This window comes from Lepidochelys kempii, chromosome 3, assembly GCF_965140285.1.
Source record: "Lepidochelys kempii isolate rLepKem1 chromosome 3, rLepKem1.hap1, whole genome shotgun sequence".
NCBI classification, from domain to species: Eukaryota; Metazoa; Chordata; order Testudines; family Cheloniidae; genus Lepidochelys; species Lepidochelys kempii.
This window is the reverse complement of record NC_136382.1, coordinates 135,694,842-135,714,334: the sequence shown is the minus strand read 5'-3', so window position 1 is coordinate 135,714,334 and position 19,493 is coordinate 135,694,842. Positions and strand designations below refer to the sequence as shown.

At 39.2% G+C, this 19,493-nt stretch overlaps 1 protein-coding gene across 9 annotated transcripts in view; it reads left to right on the top strand.

The window, feature by feature from the left end:
- The window catches only part of LYST (lysosomal trafficking regulator), a 173,521-nt gene that overhangs the window by 106,805 nt on the left and 47,223 nt on the right, over positions 1 to 19,493 (top strand). For 8 of the 9 annotated variants that reach the window (XM_073338158.2, XM_073338159.2, XM_073338156.2 and 5 more), the window contains 7 exons: positions 615 to 781; positions 1,510 to 1,662; positions 4,606 to 4,797; positions 7,891 to 8,069; positions 9,630 to 9,836; positions 11,615 to 11,791; positions 14,558 to 14,625. In XM_073338158.2, the coding sequence (XP_073194259.2) occupies positions 615 to 781; positions 1,510 to 1,662; positions 4,606 to 4,797; positions 7,891 to 8,069; positions 9,630 to 9,836; positions 11,615 to 11,791; positions 14,558 to 14,625 (1,143 nt within the window). The remainder of the gene's footprint in view (positions 1 to 614; positions 782 to 1,509; positions 1,663 to 4,605; positions 4,798 to 7,890; positions 8,070 to 9,629; positions 9,837 to 11,614; positions 11,792 to 14,557; positions 14,626 to 19,493) is intronic. The other variant, XM_073338161.2, reaches the window with a different exon arrangement.

Genomic DNA, 19,493 nt, shown 5'->3' with positions numbered 1-19,493 from the left:
TTACATAAGAATAGTCTCCCATCCAAAGAATAGCTGCACTGTTAACGATCTTATAATGCACTAAGTTTACTCAAAAAAACTGATGTTTAAAAATATTTAACACACTTTTCTTTTTGAAATCTAAAGTGAGGAGAAAGTAAAACTGTTTGCTCATGTGTTCAGTTAGTAGGGCACAGAACAAATACTCAATTTTGATTGTTCGGTAAAACTAATTTGTAGTTGCAAAACTGGAGAGAATGGTAGTGTTTTAAAGTTCAGTAATTTGAAAAATTTATAATTCAGATCTGTTCTTCACTTAATGTAAAAGTCATTTGCTTTCAAGACCGTTATATGGAACTTCATTCTTAACACTGGAATCTCTTCCAAAGATTTTTGGGTGTCCACTTTTTCTGAATGAAAACATAGCTAATGTTGTCTTTGTGTTAACAGTTTGTTTCCTGTCTTCAGCAGTATCAGATTTAGTGTGGAAGTGTTTGGGTTTTGTAACATTATCTGTAAATTACTTTTCCTTCTTCTAACCATACCAAGTACTGTGTTAGTGCCATTTTAATTCTGATTGTTTCATATGAATACAAAAAACTATTTGTAGTAATTATAACTGACTTTGTTTACAGCATTCCTTTGAATGACTACAAGCTTCTTGTGTGCGATATACAACAATTACTAGTAGCAGTCACAATTCATGCCTGCAGTTCCTCAGGTTCTCAGTATTTTCGTGTTATTGAGGACCTCATTATACTACTGGGACATCTTCAAAATAATAAAAATGAGAAGACCCAAAGTAAGTCATAAGCTTTCACTTACATTTTCAAATCCCATGGAACTGCTAACTTTCTCATAGATTTCATAGAGGATATTCCTATGACAAAAAGAGCTAATTTTTAGAGTTGAGGGGGTACCTGGTTGTGTACCTTATTTTCCTGTAAGTGACCCTTGTACAATAGTGGCTTAATTACAGTCCTAGTCTGTGGATTATAAATATGTACCAGTAACTGGAGTTCTGCCTGGACATCTGAGGTAAAAGGCCTAGAATGGAATATTTGGAGTATTATGAAAATAGTGACAATATTCAGAGATTCCATATAATAGTTATTTCCATTTATAACTTTTAATAAATAAAAATATGAAGACATTAAAATTTGGTGGCTGTTTTTTCCCAAGCCCGGGGGGGAGTCTTTGCTTTGTAACTGATACTGTGACATGCATCTAATATTGGGGTGGTTTTGCAGTGACTTTCTTGGAAGTGTGTGGTTTTGAAACTTAAATATATCTGGCCCTTTTTAATTTCCATCAACATCTCAAAAAAAGGCTTGTCACCTCTTTTAGAAACCAGTGTTGAAATGCATTTTCAAAAGTTTTGTAATGTGTGAAATTCTATTATTTTGGTGTTACAGAAATATATGTAAAGGATAAAATGAAAATAAGAACCATGCTAACATTTTGGATACTTATTTATGTAAACTACCATGAGGAAAATGTCCTATGTTCTTTGTTGCCTCTCATTTGTAGACATGGCAATTGCTCTGCAATTCAGAGTTCTTCAGGCAGCTATTGAATTAATAAAAGCTACAGCAAACCAAGACTCACAGGATCTGGCTAACTCTTTACGTTTACCTGCTACCCATCATCACACAATGTTTCAAAAACGTAAAAGCATTGCTGGTGAGTGATAAATTTTATAGTATGTTGTATTAAGAGAATTTTATCGCTTCTTCTGCCCTCTTTATGTGATGGAGCCAGTCATATTTTTCTACTCTGGCATTTAATGAGACACAGGTTGTAAAAGTGTGTATGTGTGGACTTGTGTTGATGAGTTCCCTGCAACTTTACTTTTGGTACTACACGACCATTTCCTCAATCAATGTACTGCTATATTTAGGAAACATAGTATATTAAATAAATATGCGTCATTTAAATTTAGCAAAATACACCCCAGCAGAAGTGAGTGAATCTCCTGTGGAAGTCTAGTGCAAATCCACCTGTGGAAAAAATGATGATCTAAGTTTTCTGTGTTGTATGTAAGGTGAACAGTAGTGTAACTTATGTATGACTTTTGCATTCAGTAGGTGTGCAGAATAAGTGTTGCTTATATGTTGGAAGAAGGGAGTGTAGCAATAATTTCTCCTTCACCTAACACTGTATCATCCCTGAAGACTCCAGAAGCCAAATTCAACTTGGATTTGAAATGAGTTAACAAACACACATATATAGCCCCTCCCCACACAGACACACCTTATGTTAAAATAACATTAAGATTACAAAGTCACACAGTAAACTTAGGAAATGCCAGTATTAAGGTTTCCTATATAATTTGTCGTCCTTGCATTTTGATAGTCTTTAATTACATGATCACATACTGCTTTTTTCCGCAGGGTTGTGTGATCATATACTTAAAGACTGCATCATAAAACATATGCACAAAGGCAACTTTCATTCTGACATTTCTTGAGCATGTGCCTTTGCAACCTTACATTCTTTTTCGTACAGTATTTGTATAAAATTTCTTAATCGTCAGACAAACCCTGAAAAACAATTGTCATATAGTATCAGATGGACCCCCCAACTTGGGTCGTGAACAGGGTTCTGATCTTTAAATCCAGTCTACAACTTAAGCTAACAGAGTAACTGATAGTAGTAGTGAGTTCTCCTCCTCTATGTGGACCAACTACTAGAGGGGGATGATAAATTAGGGCAAACTTTTAAGTTTCAAGATCCTGCTCCAAAGCATGTAGGTATTAGAGCTTCTGAAAGAGTATACTTTTTTTTTAACATGAGAAAAACCTAGTTTTCTTTAATCTCATTCTTAAAAGCAACTGAACTGTTTTAATGGAAACTTTCAACAACAACAAATATCTGCTTGAGGTAGATACCTGGCATGGATAATTTTAGTTTTTATAAGCAAGTAAATGCTGTAATGGAAAGTGTTATGCAACCTTAACTCTAGGTAGCACTACCAGTTCAGACTATAATAGTTTGTGAATCATTTTTGTGAAGTGCTTTTGGATTCTTTGGCTGAAAGGTGCTCTCTGTATCTAGGTCATTACATTCAGCTGCATTTAAGATTTCACTGAAGACTGTTACATAAAAAAATGTGTGTTCTGTTAATTGTTTAAAACAAAAAGAAAAGGAGTACTTGTGGCACCTTAGAGACTAACCAATTTATTTGAGCATAAGCTTTCGTGAGCTATAGCTCACTTCATCGGATGCATACTGTGGGAAGTGTCAGATGTCAAGAATTATAACATTCATAAACCAGTCGGAGAACACTTCAATCTCTCTGGTCACGCGATTACAGACATGAAAGTTGCTATATTGCAACAAAAAAACTTCAAATCCAGACTCCAGCGAGAAACTGTTGAATTGGAATTCATTTGCAAATTGGATACAATTAACTTAGGCTTGAATAGAGACTGGGAATGGCTAAGTCATTATGCAAGGTAACCTATTTCCCCTTGTTTTTTCCTCCCCACGTTCTTGTTAAACCCTGGATTTGTGCTGGAAATGGCCCAACTTGATTATCATACCCATTGTAAGGAGAGTGATCACTTTAGATAAGCTATTACCAGCAGGAGAGTGGGGTGGGAGGAAGTATTTTATCATGCTTTGTGTGTATATAAAAAGATCTTCTACACTTTCCACAGTACGCATCCGATGAAGTGAGCTGTAGCTCACGAAAGCTCATGCTCAAATAAATTGGTTAGTCTCTAAGGTGCCACAAGTCCTCCTTTTCTTTTTGCGAAGACAGACTAACACGGCTGTTACTCTGAAAGCTGTTTAAAACAAAGGTTCAATTGCAATGAAAGATTCCATTATTTCTCGTCTGCCAAAACAACACTTCTATTCCTGCAGTCAACTTCTGATGCCCCCCTCCTTCAGTCTGTTAAACCAGGAGCTGCCCCTCCAGTACCTTACTGGATCCACTTCATATAGTTCCCTACAGAAGCGGGTGCAGTAGTGGTGGTCATGCTTACCCATTCATTCTGCAAAAACATTTCTCAGGAAATGTTTTGCAGGATTAGATATGAAGTAGATGCATCTATCAAAGTAATTTTTGATAGATCAATATGAAAATGTGTTTACCTTTCAGAGCTGTTAACTTCACTGGTCTTAGTTCACATTGCTTAAAACCTACTTTCTATAAGCATGTTAGTATAAGAACAATTAACTTTTCAATAACAGCAGTAATGTGGTAACATTATAGAAGTAGGGAAGTGAAAGAGTGACTGTTCAGAAGCTGTTTTATACAGTGAATAGTTCTGAGAAATTATATTTTGGAAACGCTAAAGAAAATTCAACAGTTGAACAGGTAATGTGCTATAGTTTAAGATGAGTTTTTCATCAAAACTCTAAACTTCAATCCTGTTGTTACATGAATGTTATACATTTCATTTTCAAGTGGAAAAACTGTCACACTTTTCCAAATTTAAAGAAGAACGTGGACATTCCTTGTTCCTTTTTAAAGAAATATATTTCAAATATTTTCCCTCATAACCACAACCAATTTTCTTTCCTAGATGAGAGCTATTGGTGCATGCAGTGAAGTTACGAATGTGATATTTAATCTATTCATGAGGATGCTATTGATATATTTCTCTATATTTAAAGGTTCCAGGAAATTTTCTCTTGCTCAATCTGACACACTAGTGATGAAAATGCGTTTAGTAGCAAGTGATGAACTTAACATGATGATGCAGCGGCGAATGAGCCAAGAGAATCCTATTCGAGCCACTGAGACTGAGTTTATACAGAGGTTACAGAGACTCACTGTTCTAGCGGTTAACAGGTTCATTTATCAAGGTAGGAACAGGGGAAAAAAATATATGGTAACTATGCTTATAATGATCACACCACCCATTAAGTGGTGGGGACTGCTGTCTGGCTTGTTGGAAAAGGTGTGTGCCCTTTTAAGGGCTAGAAAGTAAGGGAGACACTTTCTGCTGCACTGCAGACCATGTCAGTGTGGGAATGCTGACTCTTCCCTCCCCCAGGTGACCGAGACGGCAGGGACTATATAGGTCCATGCTGGTGCAGGAAAAGCCCTCTTTCATCTGGACCAGGTGAAGCAGTACCCATCCTCCACCCATGGAAGTGGTGAAATACTGGGTTTTGTCAGGATCTGCTGCACTAGTTGCTACTTTCTTGGGGGGGCTGGGAAGGAATTTTCCCTCCCCCACTAGATTGACCACGGCAAAGTGGGTGGTTTTTTTGCCTTCCCCACGATGGGTTTGCGGGCGGGAGGAGATCTTAGTTGGGATGAACATGAAATGGGAGTTAGACTATGATGTCGCAACTTATTATGTAACATGGAGTGGCTGTCCAGTGTAGGTACTCCATAGGGAGGGGATGCAGTAATCAGATAAAATGAATTGGTAAAGGATTTAAAGGAGGTATCCTTTAAAGGAGTGGAAATGTAGGAAGGGGGATTTGGGGCTCCTATGTCTGGTATGGCATGAAGCCAATCTCCCTCTCCTTTATAGCCCCCTCTTAACCCTCATTTGAGGTAGGTGAGAATGTTGAGGTCCCAGCAGTGCGTTGGCTGGGGACCAGGATGGTTAAGCGGGAAGGCAGATGGAAGGCCCTCGCCCTTTTCCTCCCACCCCCAGGTATATATTGAAAAGATTAAGCAATTTACCTGCACTGTGCACTTTTATCTGCCAGGTCCTCCCAAGCATATAAGACCAAAGCTGTTGCCTAATTAAACTACATCCAGTATCTCCTGTCCTCCTTCCAGCATAGCCAGACAAAGGATTGTTTTATATTTATTGTTGCCTTACAATGCCAGTGTTTTGTTATATTAAAAATGTATTAATGTTCTTAATATGTTGTGGGTATGAAGGGAGCGGAGTTTATTTGGGGTTATGACTTTCAGAATTTGGATTAATGTTTTTTTCATTTTAAAATTCATCCTCACCACTGGAGCTTAGTCTCTGCTTCTTGTATTAAATACTTGACAGATTGGATCTAATTTTTATTTCACTGAACTGGACCAGTTCATGTGACAAATATCTAATTCTGATTAAGTCTAAGGCAAGGGGGAGCTTTCCTAGTTTGCTTCTCACCTTTGAGATTATTAGATACAGAAATGTAGGTCAATTTAGAATTCTATAATAATGAATACCTGACAATACTTACAGTTTTTAAAAATAACTTACCTAATTTTTATGAATTTGCACAGACCTATTGCATATCTCTCACCCACTCCACTTCATGCATTCGTTCCACCACCACTTTCACTCAATTTGTAGTCTTTACATACAGACTTTCACTCCACACCTACTCCTTTTCCAGTTCTAGATATCTGTAGGCATGTACACTCCCTTTGCATACATATAGCTACTCATTCTCCACACCTATCTTCCCAACGCCACATCCATCCATTCCACATGCACCCAGACCTGCCAACTCTGAGGTTTTCCCTGTAGACTATGGATCTGTGGAAATTCTGTATGACTGTCCTTCCCCATTTCCCTATGTCCCTATAGCCATGTGCTGAATTCCTATTGGACATACAATACACCAAGTGCCCCCCCACAGCCCAAGATAAGTGTCCCCCCATCCCTTGTCTGGAGGAGTTGGTCTCAAGACATACTGTCTTTGAGTGACCTCTTTTTAACTACAAACCTTGGCATCCAGAGGTTCTTGGGACACAGGACCACCTAGCCCCCAATCCACAGAGTACTGGCATTTTCAGGGGAAGTGACACAGCCTTGTTCTTACCTGCCAGGACCTGGCCCATTAGTGGATTGGGCTGTACTGTGTTCTTTGGTGCATAAAATTGCATGCAAAAATAGTAGGATGAAGCATATTTAAGGAAACTTATATGCAATAGAAATCTAGTGTATGTGGCTTCTGTGTCCATATGGCTTGTCAGAACCTTTCCATTTACTAAAGTTAGTCAATCACCTTTATGTTTGCCCCATTTCCGTGAATTGGTTGAATTTTTAATGGGAATCGTGTTTTTTAGGGGCCACTTTTGCTGTTTGTGGGACTTGAAATGTATGGGAGTTCTGCATGTGGAATAGTTGCAGAATGGAGTCTTTAAATGATTAACTCCTAATTTTTAATTTGGTTTAACCAGTGTCTAGATTAACTGTTTATATATTCACAGTGTAGTAGTACAGTGGATATTTGACTATTACTACTTACAGTACACTAGGATTAAGTTAGCATGGTCTGAGATGCCACTGATCTTTCAACTCTGTCCGCATACCTATTAAAGAGACCGCATCATAGGACCTAACACATAAGCTACACCATCAGGGGCTCATTCACCTGCACATCTACCAATGTGATATATGCCATCATGTGCCAGCAGTGCCCCTTTGCCATGTACATTGGCCAGACGGGACAGTCTCTATGCAAAAGAATAAATGGACACCAATCAGACATAAGAATTGTAACGTTCAAAAACCAGTAGGAGAGCACTTCAGTCTCCCTGGACACTCAATAACAGACTTAAAAGTGGCCATTCTTCCCAAAAAACACCTTCAAAAACAGACTCCAGTGAGAAACTGACAAACTGGAATTAATTTGCAAACTTGACACCATCAAATTAGGCCTGAATAAAGATTGGGAATGGCTGGGTCACTACAAAAATCATTTTTCCCTCTGTTGATACTCACCCCTTCTTGTCTACTGTTGGGAATAGGCCACTTCCACCCTGATTGATTGAATTGGTCTCGTTAGCACTGATCTCCCACTTGGTAAGGCAACTCGCATCTTTTCAGATGCTGTATTTTTATACCTGCCTATTGTACTTTCCATTCCATGCATCTGATGAAGCGGGTTACATCCCACAAAAGCTTATGCCCAAATAAATTTGTTAGTCTCTAAGGTGCCACAAGGATTCCTTTGTTTTTATTGATCTGTTTGTGCTTCTTAAAATTTAAGAACCTACTGAAGATTGCCTTGATGTATTGGGTACACCAGAGACCACAATTCAATGCAGACTTTCAGCATCCCAGCTGGAAGCCTCTGAAGAGGAGGACCAACAAGAACTGCCTAGCAGTACAAATTATTTTCTGAAAGAAATGTTCAAAATGATGGTTGAAGGAATCAAAGTATCTATTGTAAGTAACTAGGCAGTATGTCTGTATTACATCCTATTGCTTAAGGAGCATTGTGGCAAATGCTGTCTCTCTGTAGGACTGTTCATATTCATAAATGTTCAGTTTTTGTTGCATCTCAGGTATTATAATACAAATGCAATTTGTCACTTGGCCATTGCATAAGAAAGTATCCTGATATTGGATAAGTTTTGACCTTTGCATAAATTGGTGCTCATTTAAAAAAAAAAAAAAGATTGGGGGGGGGGAATTAAAATCGGTTTGGTGTGTGGGGTCTGGAGGAAGTGAACCTTTCTCTGTCGGTTCTTATGAGACTCGTCATAGCTGAGCTCCCATCCTTCAGATTTCAGCAAGGCCATAGAAGATGTGTAGTAAGGGGAATTCCAAGATATGGAGATGATAATCATTGGATTTGGGCTGAGAGTAGCTTTTGTCCACGTGGAAAACTTGAAGCAGTTAGTTTTATATCTAGAAAGAAGAAATTGTATATATTTAAGAAAAAAAAAAAGCACGTGTCCAAAAACTGTTTCCCTGAATGTAGCTGTTGGTTCACTGTATTCCTGTGTTCCCAAGTTGAGCTTGCAATGGATTTAATAAAAATTTGACTTGTCATTTTCTGTTCCTTTGTGACTTAAGGAAGACCTGAAAGGGATTAACTCTTTTAACCTTGGAACTATCAGGAATGCCACGTCTGGTCTTAGACTTTTTTGCTTGAGTATTGTTCAGAGGTCTCAGGAATGTTTACTGTGAGCTCTAGATACCAAACCGTCAATTAAGGTGTTAATCTCTAGCAAAGGCTTCCTTCATGAAAAATTGCAACTAGTGTTTGTTTATAATTAGTGATTTAAAGTTAACAAAAATAAGGGTTTTTTTAAAACAATTTGATTAAAAATCCTGTCCCTCAGAGTTGGTCAACTTTCACTCTCTTGGCTGTTATGACACCATTGTCTTGTTAGTTCAACATCGTAGTCTTCCAGCCTAAATCAGAGCTGAATTTCTAATGTCAGAAAAAACAGAAAAATAAAAAATCTTCAAGTCACCTTTATATATCAAAACCCTTTTTTCCCTTTGTAAGGTCATCTTTAAACCTCTGTCCCAGTAAATTAATTATTTGTTAATGTGTTTCCTCAATAAGATTTTTCTACCAGATTTACTGTATCCTTTCCTGTTCCAGTTTTCTTTTCAAGCTTGTTGTATGCTCTATCCCAGGGTCCCCAACACGGTGCCCGTGGGTGCAGTGGCATCCACCGGGGCAGTTGCGTGTGCCCGCAGGACACCATGCCGCCAAAATGCCGCCGCCGAGCACGGTCCCCGGAGAACTGCCCGCCGAAATGCCGCCCGGACATGTTGCTGTTTCTTGGCGGCAGTTCGGCGGTAGCGCTTCTTGCCACTGCCATGTTTTGGCAGCATTTCGGCAGCAGGGTGTCAGGCGCCTGCCAGTCTTCTGGGAATTGGAATATGCTATTCCCACAGAGAGGCTGGGGACCACTGCTCTATGCAAAGTTCTGATCAGAGAAACCCTGTTTACTGAGAGGGGGGAAAACAAACCTCTTCTTGCTTTAGGGTACAAGCAGAATCAGCTCGCCTAGGCAACAGTGGAAGAGAATCCTCTGGTCCTGTAAGGATACATTCCGTATGCAGCTTGGAAAACTCCTAGTGCATATTTTGTCTCCAGCACAACCATTGCAAGAAAGAAAGCAAGCTTTGGAGATAGTATGTGAAACAAACCACCGGGAGATTATGCGAGATTGTCTCAACTCAGCTCTGCAAGTAAGCACTGCTATATTTTTAAGCATAAAAACTTCTGAAGCCCTTGCACGTAAACATCCTGGTTTAAATTTAAAAAATATTTGCAGGAGTGTTTTTTCCAGTGGATGCACAGAAGAAGTTAGTTTCAGAGGTTGTCAAGTCTCGCTTCTAGCCCTGCTGGCATTCACTGTAGCAGAACATAGTACTAGCATTTTCACATGTACAAGCTGTTACTGGCCCGAGACGAACATTGTCCTTCCTGAGCCTTTGGCATAATCAGGGTGGAAAATTTCACATTTGGTGGGGGGGAAGACAAGGAAACCTTTTTCCTGCGAGGTTGATCTTTGTTGTGTTTAATGGCAGATGTCTGAAAGTGCTGGGAGATTTATAACATTAAAATAAATCCTGATTAGATGAATTAGTGGGCAGGTGATGCACTTGTAACTATGTGGTGAACTTACTTAGCATATGCCTTTCTAGTTTCGCATATAAGGTGGGCATGTGCACTTGCATGTGTCCTTCTCTCTGTAGGAAGCAAGATGGAATCATTTCAGGCATGTTTGCCTTATAGATAGTGAGAGAGGAACATTTATATTTTGTTTTCTGCAAAGGCACATTTGAATGTGTAATGTACCAGGCAAGGGTGCTTACAGGTAGGTGGGTTTACTAAAGTCAGGAGAGAGAGAGAGAGAGAGTGTGTGGGTGGGTGGGTGTTTGTTTGTGTGTGTGTGTGTGTGTGTGAGATTGGTGGCTAGTAGCCCATACTGAGAAAGTGGATTGGAATCGGTAAGGAGGTCTTCGGCCTTTGAACTCGGCAGGTAGTGATGCAAAGTTAGGCTGGTGATGGAACTTTAGTTGCAAATGTCCTGGATTTTAGCATTCAGTCTTTACTCATTAAAGTATATTGTAATTTTTTTTTAATCTAATGTCAACTTGTACTGTAAGCTTAAATTCTTGTCTGAAAATTTCTGAAAATTTTAAGTGGGATTGCGTAATCTGTGTTTTTATGCTCCTTATAACTCAGAAATGGCTGAACAGATTTTTTTTTTTTTTTTTTTGGTAATATTAGAGAGCACTGCATTTCCGTGTTCCTCAAAAGTGACACATCCCTTCAGCTGTACTGTCACTGTTTATACAGTCTGTGAAGCAACAAGTGTATATGTCAGAGTTACAAGCTTGAAATTTATGTGAGCAAAGCCCTATTTGAGGCCTCATGGAAACTCAAAGGGTGCTTTGTAGTAAAAGTCTGGACTATAGTGTCTGTGTTCTAGGCTCTGAGCCACAGATTTCTTATTATTATCATACAGCAGAGAAGAAAACAAAGTAAATAGTTAATGCCCCTAAGTCGCATGTATTTCAGATCATATGTGGGTTTCTCACTGGGATATAAAATCCCTGTAAGGTGTAAAGAAGCAGTGGGAAGAGAGCAAATTCAGCAGCAGTGTTCTTTTGTTGGGGCACTACGTTGAGTATATTTCCTGCTTTCAACCACTACTTTTAACTTCCGAGCTTTCTCTCAATAATTACTTTGGTTGAAGTTAGAGGGCTGAGGTGCAGGTTTTTCTGTCCTGGAGTCTATATGAATGTGTCTGTTCTTTCAAAGAGAAACTTTTCCTTCATCTAATTTGGGATTTTGTATATCAGAAGAGGAAAAATCCAAAATAGCTCAAGAATCATGAGCATTAGTAGAGAGAACTTGCCCTAGTGTAATAGATAAAAATATATACATTTATATTGCAAGTTCTTTGTGTTCTACTGAAAAAATGAGAATTACTATACTTTTTTTATTCATCTTCTAGCATGGACCTAAATTAGCCCTCTATCTGTATGAGTTAATGCATGATCACAAGGATGAATTGACCGAAGAAGAACAAGCATCATCAGGAGTATTTATGAATGCATTAAAATTGTGTGGCTATAAATGCATTTCTCCCAGTGCTCTACCAGAACCAGACTTCCTTAAAGCCATGAAAGAGGTGTGTGAATATTAATAAACATTTCCTAGTGAACTAGAATTCATTATTTGACATCATTATTTGCAATTAACGCTATACTACTTGAATGTGTAGTGTACAGTAACTACTTCCCAAAGATGATCACAGTTTCTATTAGGCTTGGCAAGCTTACCTTTTTGACTGCATCATGGTGCCATCTGTTAGCAAGCTTATTCGGATACCTTGATCACTCACTTTACTACATGCTAATGTAACCTGTTGGGGAAAAGGTAAGATAATTGAAAGCTGAGCATCTTGATTGACTGGAACCTTCTAGTACATGTATGTGTATACCAGGCCATCAGTATAAATGATGATTTACAAAGCATATTAAACAAGTTAAAAGACACGATCCTTGCCTCAAATAGTTTACAATCTAAACTCACTAGACAAACATACAGAAACTAACTCAAAGGGAGTGTGGGGGAGAGAGGAGGGTTCAGTGTTTAAACCTCCTCCTCCACAGAGAGAGAAGATGAGTTTCCTTTTTTCTTTTTGTAACTGTTCAGTCTTGAATAATGTCACATTTAGATGTTCACCTAACATTGCTAAAAAAATTATAATTATTCTTTCATTTTTCAGAACCTAATGCTTTGCAATTTTGAGTTAAAATAACTCAGTTAAGTAACTGGGTTTTTTGGTAATTAGGCATAAATGTCTAAGTCTAAATCTTAGACCATAAACTTACTCTTTTTATGTTACTGCTCTGCTAAATGAGTGCTTTGAAATATTTGACCTTTTTGACATTATTTGATAACATTTGACCTATGTTTGACAGGTCAATTTGACCAATTTTATTGGTCAAATTCCCAACTCTACTTTTATATTCAGATTATTTATCAATCAATATAAATAGGTGTTTTAAGTGTCTAACAGGTCAATAGGTGGTTATGATTATAAGCAACATTTTCTGTAACATTTTCTGCAAAAAATTCAGTAATCAGTTTCTATTTAATGTAATCTCGTTCAAAAATAATCAGTTACCATCCTTTCTAGTCAAATAAGCAAGATCATGAAAAATCAAGTAACAAAATGATTAAATATGGAATCTAGAGACACTGAACTGGGTTTCCAACCATCCAAGTGATTGATTATACCAGAGGCTATCTTAAATTTTTCTGAAAAATCAACAAACTATGATAACTAAAAGGAAAATGTAGTGAACAAATCAGCATGTTCCTTGTCAGAAAAGACTATTCATAACTACATTTCTCTTTAATATAAATATGTTTAAACAAAATTAACTATCCTTTTCAGTTTGAACAAATGATTGTTAGCTCTATTGTAATAGCTTTCTTTTCAGAAATATCATTAAGGACAAGTGGCTCGATTCACAAGAAGACTTAGGTGCCTGACTGCCACTTTAAATCCCAAAATAATTTTTTAAAAATCACTGGAGCAGGGGGACTGGATCCTGGGTGACCCATCTTCCTGGGGTGTGCTCTAACGCCCAGCTACAGAGTTAGTCTCATGCTTCCTCGCTCTCTCTAGCACAGAGATGTTTTAAAAATATTTATCCACAGTGGAACAGCTTCAACAGGAGAGAGGAGGGAGCCCCACATCAGAATATCCCATAGCTCAGTGGTTAGGGCAATGACCTGAGAGGTGGCAGTCCCTGTTCAAATACCTTCTCCCCTGAAGCAGAAGGGAAGAATTGAACCAGGGTTCTCCCATATCCCAGGTAAGTACTCTAACCACTGGGCTAAAAGGTACGAGGGCAGTCCTTCCCCATCCCACCACATTCCCCCACACTCCTCCCCCCCGCTCCCCAGCTTCTTGTAAAAATGGTATAGGTGCCTAACCCCAAGAGAGGATTTGCATCTGAGAATCCCAAGCACAGAGAGGCACCACCTTTCCAGTCAGGCCTTAAATGCCAAACGCCCTGATGGGGCTGAGGCTTAGCGCACATCCCACCCCTCAGCGTCTGCCATTGGCTAGCTTAGGGGAGCTGCCTCATATGCTGGCTCTTCCGTGATTCCCATTCTGAGACACCGTTTCCCGCAATTCATTATGTAGGGAGTCTAGGCACCAAACTCAGGCTTTGTGAATTTCAGTGATTTTTCTAGGCATTTAAAAGTAAGGCATGGGGACTTTGTGTTGCCACACTTATGTTTCTTTGTGAATCTAGCCCCAGCTGCATTGTGGCAAAGTAGAACATTTGGATATATTACTCTTTATATTGTTTTAAAAAAAAAAAAGAGAGACGAAATCCTATTCTCACTGGAGTCCTTGTTAATTTCGCTATTGACTTCAGGATGGGTCAGGTTCCTCTTGAATACGTTTACATAATGACTGGAGTACATTAGGTCCCTCCTGTCTCTAACACACAAGCTTTTGAATAGTTGCTATGAATGTACACTATATGTCCAAATATATTACTTAGACAATATGATGATCTGAGTTGGGAATAGGCCATATGTGAATTAAAAACAACTTCTGCTGCTTAGAAGAATGGAACCAGTTGATACAAATCTTTGCAAGTCATTTATGTTTTTGACAGTAAACTCCTTTCCTTGTTGAAATGATAGTGTCTGATGCTATAAGATCCTTTAAGTGAGAAGAGATGACTTCACTGAGTGAGCAGACTTGGATTCTGTTGATGTCTTTGGGAGCATTGATTTGTGTCTCAGTTGTAACTTTATAAATGGTTCCTGATGTGGAACTTGCAGATGAAAAACAAAGCGCAAATTTTAACTTGCTTAGTTAAAGTGGAATGACTTTTTTTTTTTTAAATTTCATGATCAAAAGAAGTATGAGGCAGAGGAATGTGTGAACAAAGCTGCTTGGCAGAAGACTATGATTAATAATCAGCAAAAGTAAGTAAAAGGTCTATGGAAGAATATTTAGCAATCTCATTGCTAAATGCCATGTACTTTTTTATGAAAAATCTTTTAAAATCAATATCCATGCCTGTTTCAACATTTTTTATGCTGTAAGTGACGTTCTCTGATTGCTTTCACTAATAACCAACAACATTATTTAAATTTCAGAACATTTAATCTTTTATTTGCCATATATCTTTTTTAAAAAAATAATTCTTTCCAATGGAAGGCTAACGATTATATCCATCAGGATGTTTCTCCCGTTGCATGTGAACCATGCAATTAAATGTGTGGCACATGTCATTGCAACCAGCTGGTTAGAACACAAAACTCCACTTCTTCAAATGCTGGTTCCTGTGTAAATTCCACATGTGGGGTACGCATGCACCTGAGTCCGGAGATTTTAAGTAGTAGTGTCCATTGGCCTGCACATCTCCTTGTGCTCCCAAGCAAGGTTATAAGAAGCACTGCGAGTCAACACCCTCTCAGTTCCTTCTTACTGCCGTATGGTCTGAATCAGAATTCAGTGTCGTCTTTTGCTTCAGCCTTTCAGAAAACCCTGTAACTAAGATTGTAAATAGTTATTCTTTAGCTTATTCAGTTCCCCAAACCAGATTTTTGGTTTGCTTGTTTCCACAGAGAATTCCCCAAGTTCGTGAGCTTAACCGTACAAAATACTTAATGGACAAGACTATGAAGCCCCTCTCCAATCTGGGACAGAAAGACCGCCCACTCCATATATATATATATATGGCTCACCAAATGAGTAGCGCCCCTCCGAGCACATGCTTAGGAGCCCTTGGTGTCTAAGTCCAAAGATTCTTCCTCTAGGGCTTCCCATGAGAGTAAGGGACACCTAAAAGGGCTGAGAAGTGCTATTTAGTTATGTAAAGAGAGCTAAATTCCTGTTTTCCCACTCTGGTCCCAACTCCCTGGTCGTACAGGCTGTGATGGAACATAATAGGTCTCAGTACCTAAGGACCACCCCATCAGATTGGACCTCTTGGGGAGAAAGGTCTTCTCATCTGTGAGTCTGCAATTGCATTGCCAATTACTAGGTCCTGCTAGTTAAGTATGACTTTAGTAACTACTCTAGGCTGGTGGCCTTTCAGAACAAACTTTCCTCTGAGGATAGAGCCCAGTTCCTCCCTCTCTTTTCTAGGGGAGGGCAAGTTGGTGATGAAAATGGCATCCCGATCATTCTAGATTACCTGGTTTTACCTAGACGTCTGCTCTGGCAATCAGCTCATTAAAAGTTCACCTGCCAGCCATTAGTGCTTTTCTCCACCCAGAAGATGGGCGCTTTCTTTACCCTCCCACCTCTGATATGGTTCATGAAGGCCTCATCAAGGCCTTTCCTCCAGTCACTAAACCAACATTACTGTAGGATCTGAACCTTGTGCTGTCAAAGCTTACTAGACCTCCATATGAACCCTTAGGTGGGATGTGGAACCTGTCACTATCCATATAGGGGGTGTTTCTAGTGGCTATTGCTTCAGCCAGGAGGATTAGCACACTAGCAGCCCTCATGGTGGACATGACCCCCTCTTAGGGTATTTCACAAGGTATTTCCTCTGCCTTCACCCTAAATTTTTACCCAAGATAGTCTCCAAATTCTACCATAAGCAGTATATTCACTTACCTATCCTTTTTCCGAAACCCCATGCTTCTCCTGAAGAGAAGAGCCTTCAGTTCCTCGACATAAGGCATGCACTGGCCATTTACCTGCAAAGAACAGAGTTTATCAGAAAGTCTCCAAGACTCTTCATTGTGATAACATGGAGAGCCCATGGTCAGGCTATATCTTCTCAGATTTTTCAGAGGGTTTCTGGCTGCATGATCAAATGCTACAGACTAGCTTGTGTTCCACCTCCGGGCAGTATAACGACCCACTCCATCAGAGCTCAGGCCACCACAGGAGGTACCAATGAAGGACATATGCAGAAGCACCTACCTTGAGCTCCATACACGTTTGCTAGATATTTAGGCACTAGTCCAAGCCTCTGCTGCAGGTGCAGCAGTGGATCTGCAGTGCTACAGACATCTTCGTTGGCCAACTTCCTCACACCCAGCACCACTCTGATACTTGTTTGTCAATCTCCCATTTGTGGAATATACATAGGAACCAACACTTGAAGTGGAGGTTACTTACTGTAATTGGAGGCTCTTTGAGATGGTGTGGTCCCTACGTATATTCCACTGCCCAACCTCCATCCCCTCTGCTGTGGATCTGATTAGATTTGCAATAAGAGGAGGAACTGAGAGGATGTCAATTTGCACTTCTTATCTCTCTCACTTGGGAGCATGAGGAGATCTGTTACGCATGTGTGGGCCAATGGCCACTGCTTGTTAAAGTCTCCAGACTCAGGCGTATGGTGCGTATGCGTGCCAAATGTGTGGAATATAGATAGGGATCACACCTCTTGAAGAACTTCTAGCTACAGTAAGTAACCTCCATATATTTGCCTTAACATTTGCATTTTTGAGCTTTGCAGACTCTTGTTTCTTGATGCAGTTTAATCTTAAATAGTTTGTGATGGATTATTCAGATCTTTCCACTATTCTTCATAATGTAGTTTAGTTGCTATCTCTTTCACTTTTTCTTTCCCTTTGAAAATACACATGTGGATCTCCACACTGGTGTTTGGCCAAACCGAAGAGCTTTATCTCTTTATAGACTACATCATCCAGAATAAAGTATATCAATGTGGTATCCGCAAAAAGAAAAGGAGGACTTGTGGCACCTTAGAAACTAAGCTTGTACTCAAATAAATTTGTTAGTCTCCAAGGTGCCACAAGTCCTCCTTTTCTTTTTGCGGATACAGACTAACACGGCTGCTACTCTGAAATGCAGAGATGTAGAGAGACAGCCCAGACACTTTGTTAGCTGACTTACGTATAATAATAATAATAATTAATAATCAGCCTTGTCTCTGAAACAGTATGTTAAATAACTTTATGGGGTCCTGGATGGAAAGGGAAAATATGCACTAATTACACAGTGGAACAAAATCATAAAATTGAAGAAATGATACATGGAATAAACATATTGGGCCCTTTTTTCTATTCCCTGGTAATGGAGGCATTAGTTTATATATTGTAATAGGTAAATATAACATCCATTTAAAAACTCCTTTTTTAGACTTCAGATCACTTATAATTCAGAGACTTTACATTTATAAAAGTGTCTTTCACACAAAAATCACCTAGCATGTAGAATATAGGCAAGAGATAGAATAGCCGAGTGACATATATAACAAGGAAGGTATAAAGTGCAGAGTAATTTTCAAAATACCGTATATAGCTGTTTCTCCAGAGATAAATACTTAAGGATAGGTCTCAGTTCATGATCCTGCAGTTTGCCACTCCAAGTGCTTTTGGTCACCCTTTTGATTTTTTTCTTGAAGCTCAATCTACCCATACTAAGTGTGGAATCTTCATGAGGATGTTGCCTTGAACTTTGAAATCATGTTGTGGGATTAGCATCTTTCTTAGACACCCCTGAGTCTACAGTATTCATAAACTTCCATGTAAGCTCATGAAAGCCTTCAGGGTTAAGTGATCATGTACTTAAGAGCTAGACTCTTTTTAAATTCTCTGTGAAAGGATTCCAATGATCTGTCACTGAATGATGCTTCAAGCCATTCTTTTGAAGTAAACATTTTTTGTGGGGGTTGAGATAATCCATTGAAAGACTCAAAGATGTCTAAAACACCACTGTTTCAAATCAAACCCCAAGCTGAATGTTGCTCTACTTGCTAAATTAAATGTGAAGCATATAAAGGTTGTTTACACTCCCCCTGCCTCTTATGCCTTGCTTTTGTTCAAATCCTGTTTCATATTTCTTGAGGCTAAGGATACCATACAGATTTAATCTGACGTAATAAACCTAAAGGTTCAGAACACATACAAACAGTAGAAGCTGTGGAAACTGCCCATTAATCATCAAAAATGCATGCCCCATGTAGGTTGTCACTAAGTTGTGTTCAGACTTCAATCTGCTCAAAACCTTTCTAACTCTCATTACCTAGCTCCTTTTCACTTTTTGAAGTATTGTTGGGAAGAAGGCTTAGCGTATGATGATGAAGGGACATCTTTCTCAGCACTGCCTCTGAATATTCTGGTGCTTCTGGAAAAGACGACCTTCTTGTCACAGTTCCAGGATTAACTGCACCTCTGCTCCTTTTGTGGCATCCTCAGAGGCACCCTCTTGAGTCTCAGGCCTCTAGCCAACTCCCTCCTCTCCCTCCAGACTAGATTTTCAGGGCTGCTATCCCTTTGCAATTCATTGGGATCACCTTAGCAAGTCTGAGGTTACTTTAGGCTTATGGTCCTGTTATCTCCCAGTGGCTATAACAGGTTTACCAGTGACCTGCCAACTTTCACAAAGCACGGTACGTTTATTTAGGATGAAAGCATTCGAGATAACATATCCTAAAACAATATACAGTCTACATGTGTGCCAAATTTACCAGGTATTACCAATCATCTGCATGGTATCCTGGTAGGTCTGTATGCAATTTCAGGTCTTTGTTCCAGAATGAGTCTCTTTCTGAGTCCGATCAGGCTAATTCTTTATACAGTTTTCGGGTTTCTGGTCCTATTGAACCTGGTCAAAACAACTATCTGTAGTGTCCCCTAGGAGGTGGTATTTAGGCTACTTTGCTTACCTCTCAGGTGATTAGCAGTAATTACTCCCTAACGGTGGTAGCTCCTGATCATTATGATGATTTTTTTTTTTCTGAGTAACTTCATTGTTTGTCCTCTTTCAAGTAAGAAGTTAACTTAGACAGCCCTGTTACAAAGTTATGGCAGCCTGTCCCTGCCTATGGGCAGCTGCAATGTCCATAATCCCCACAACA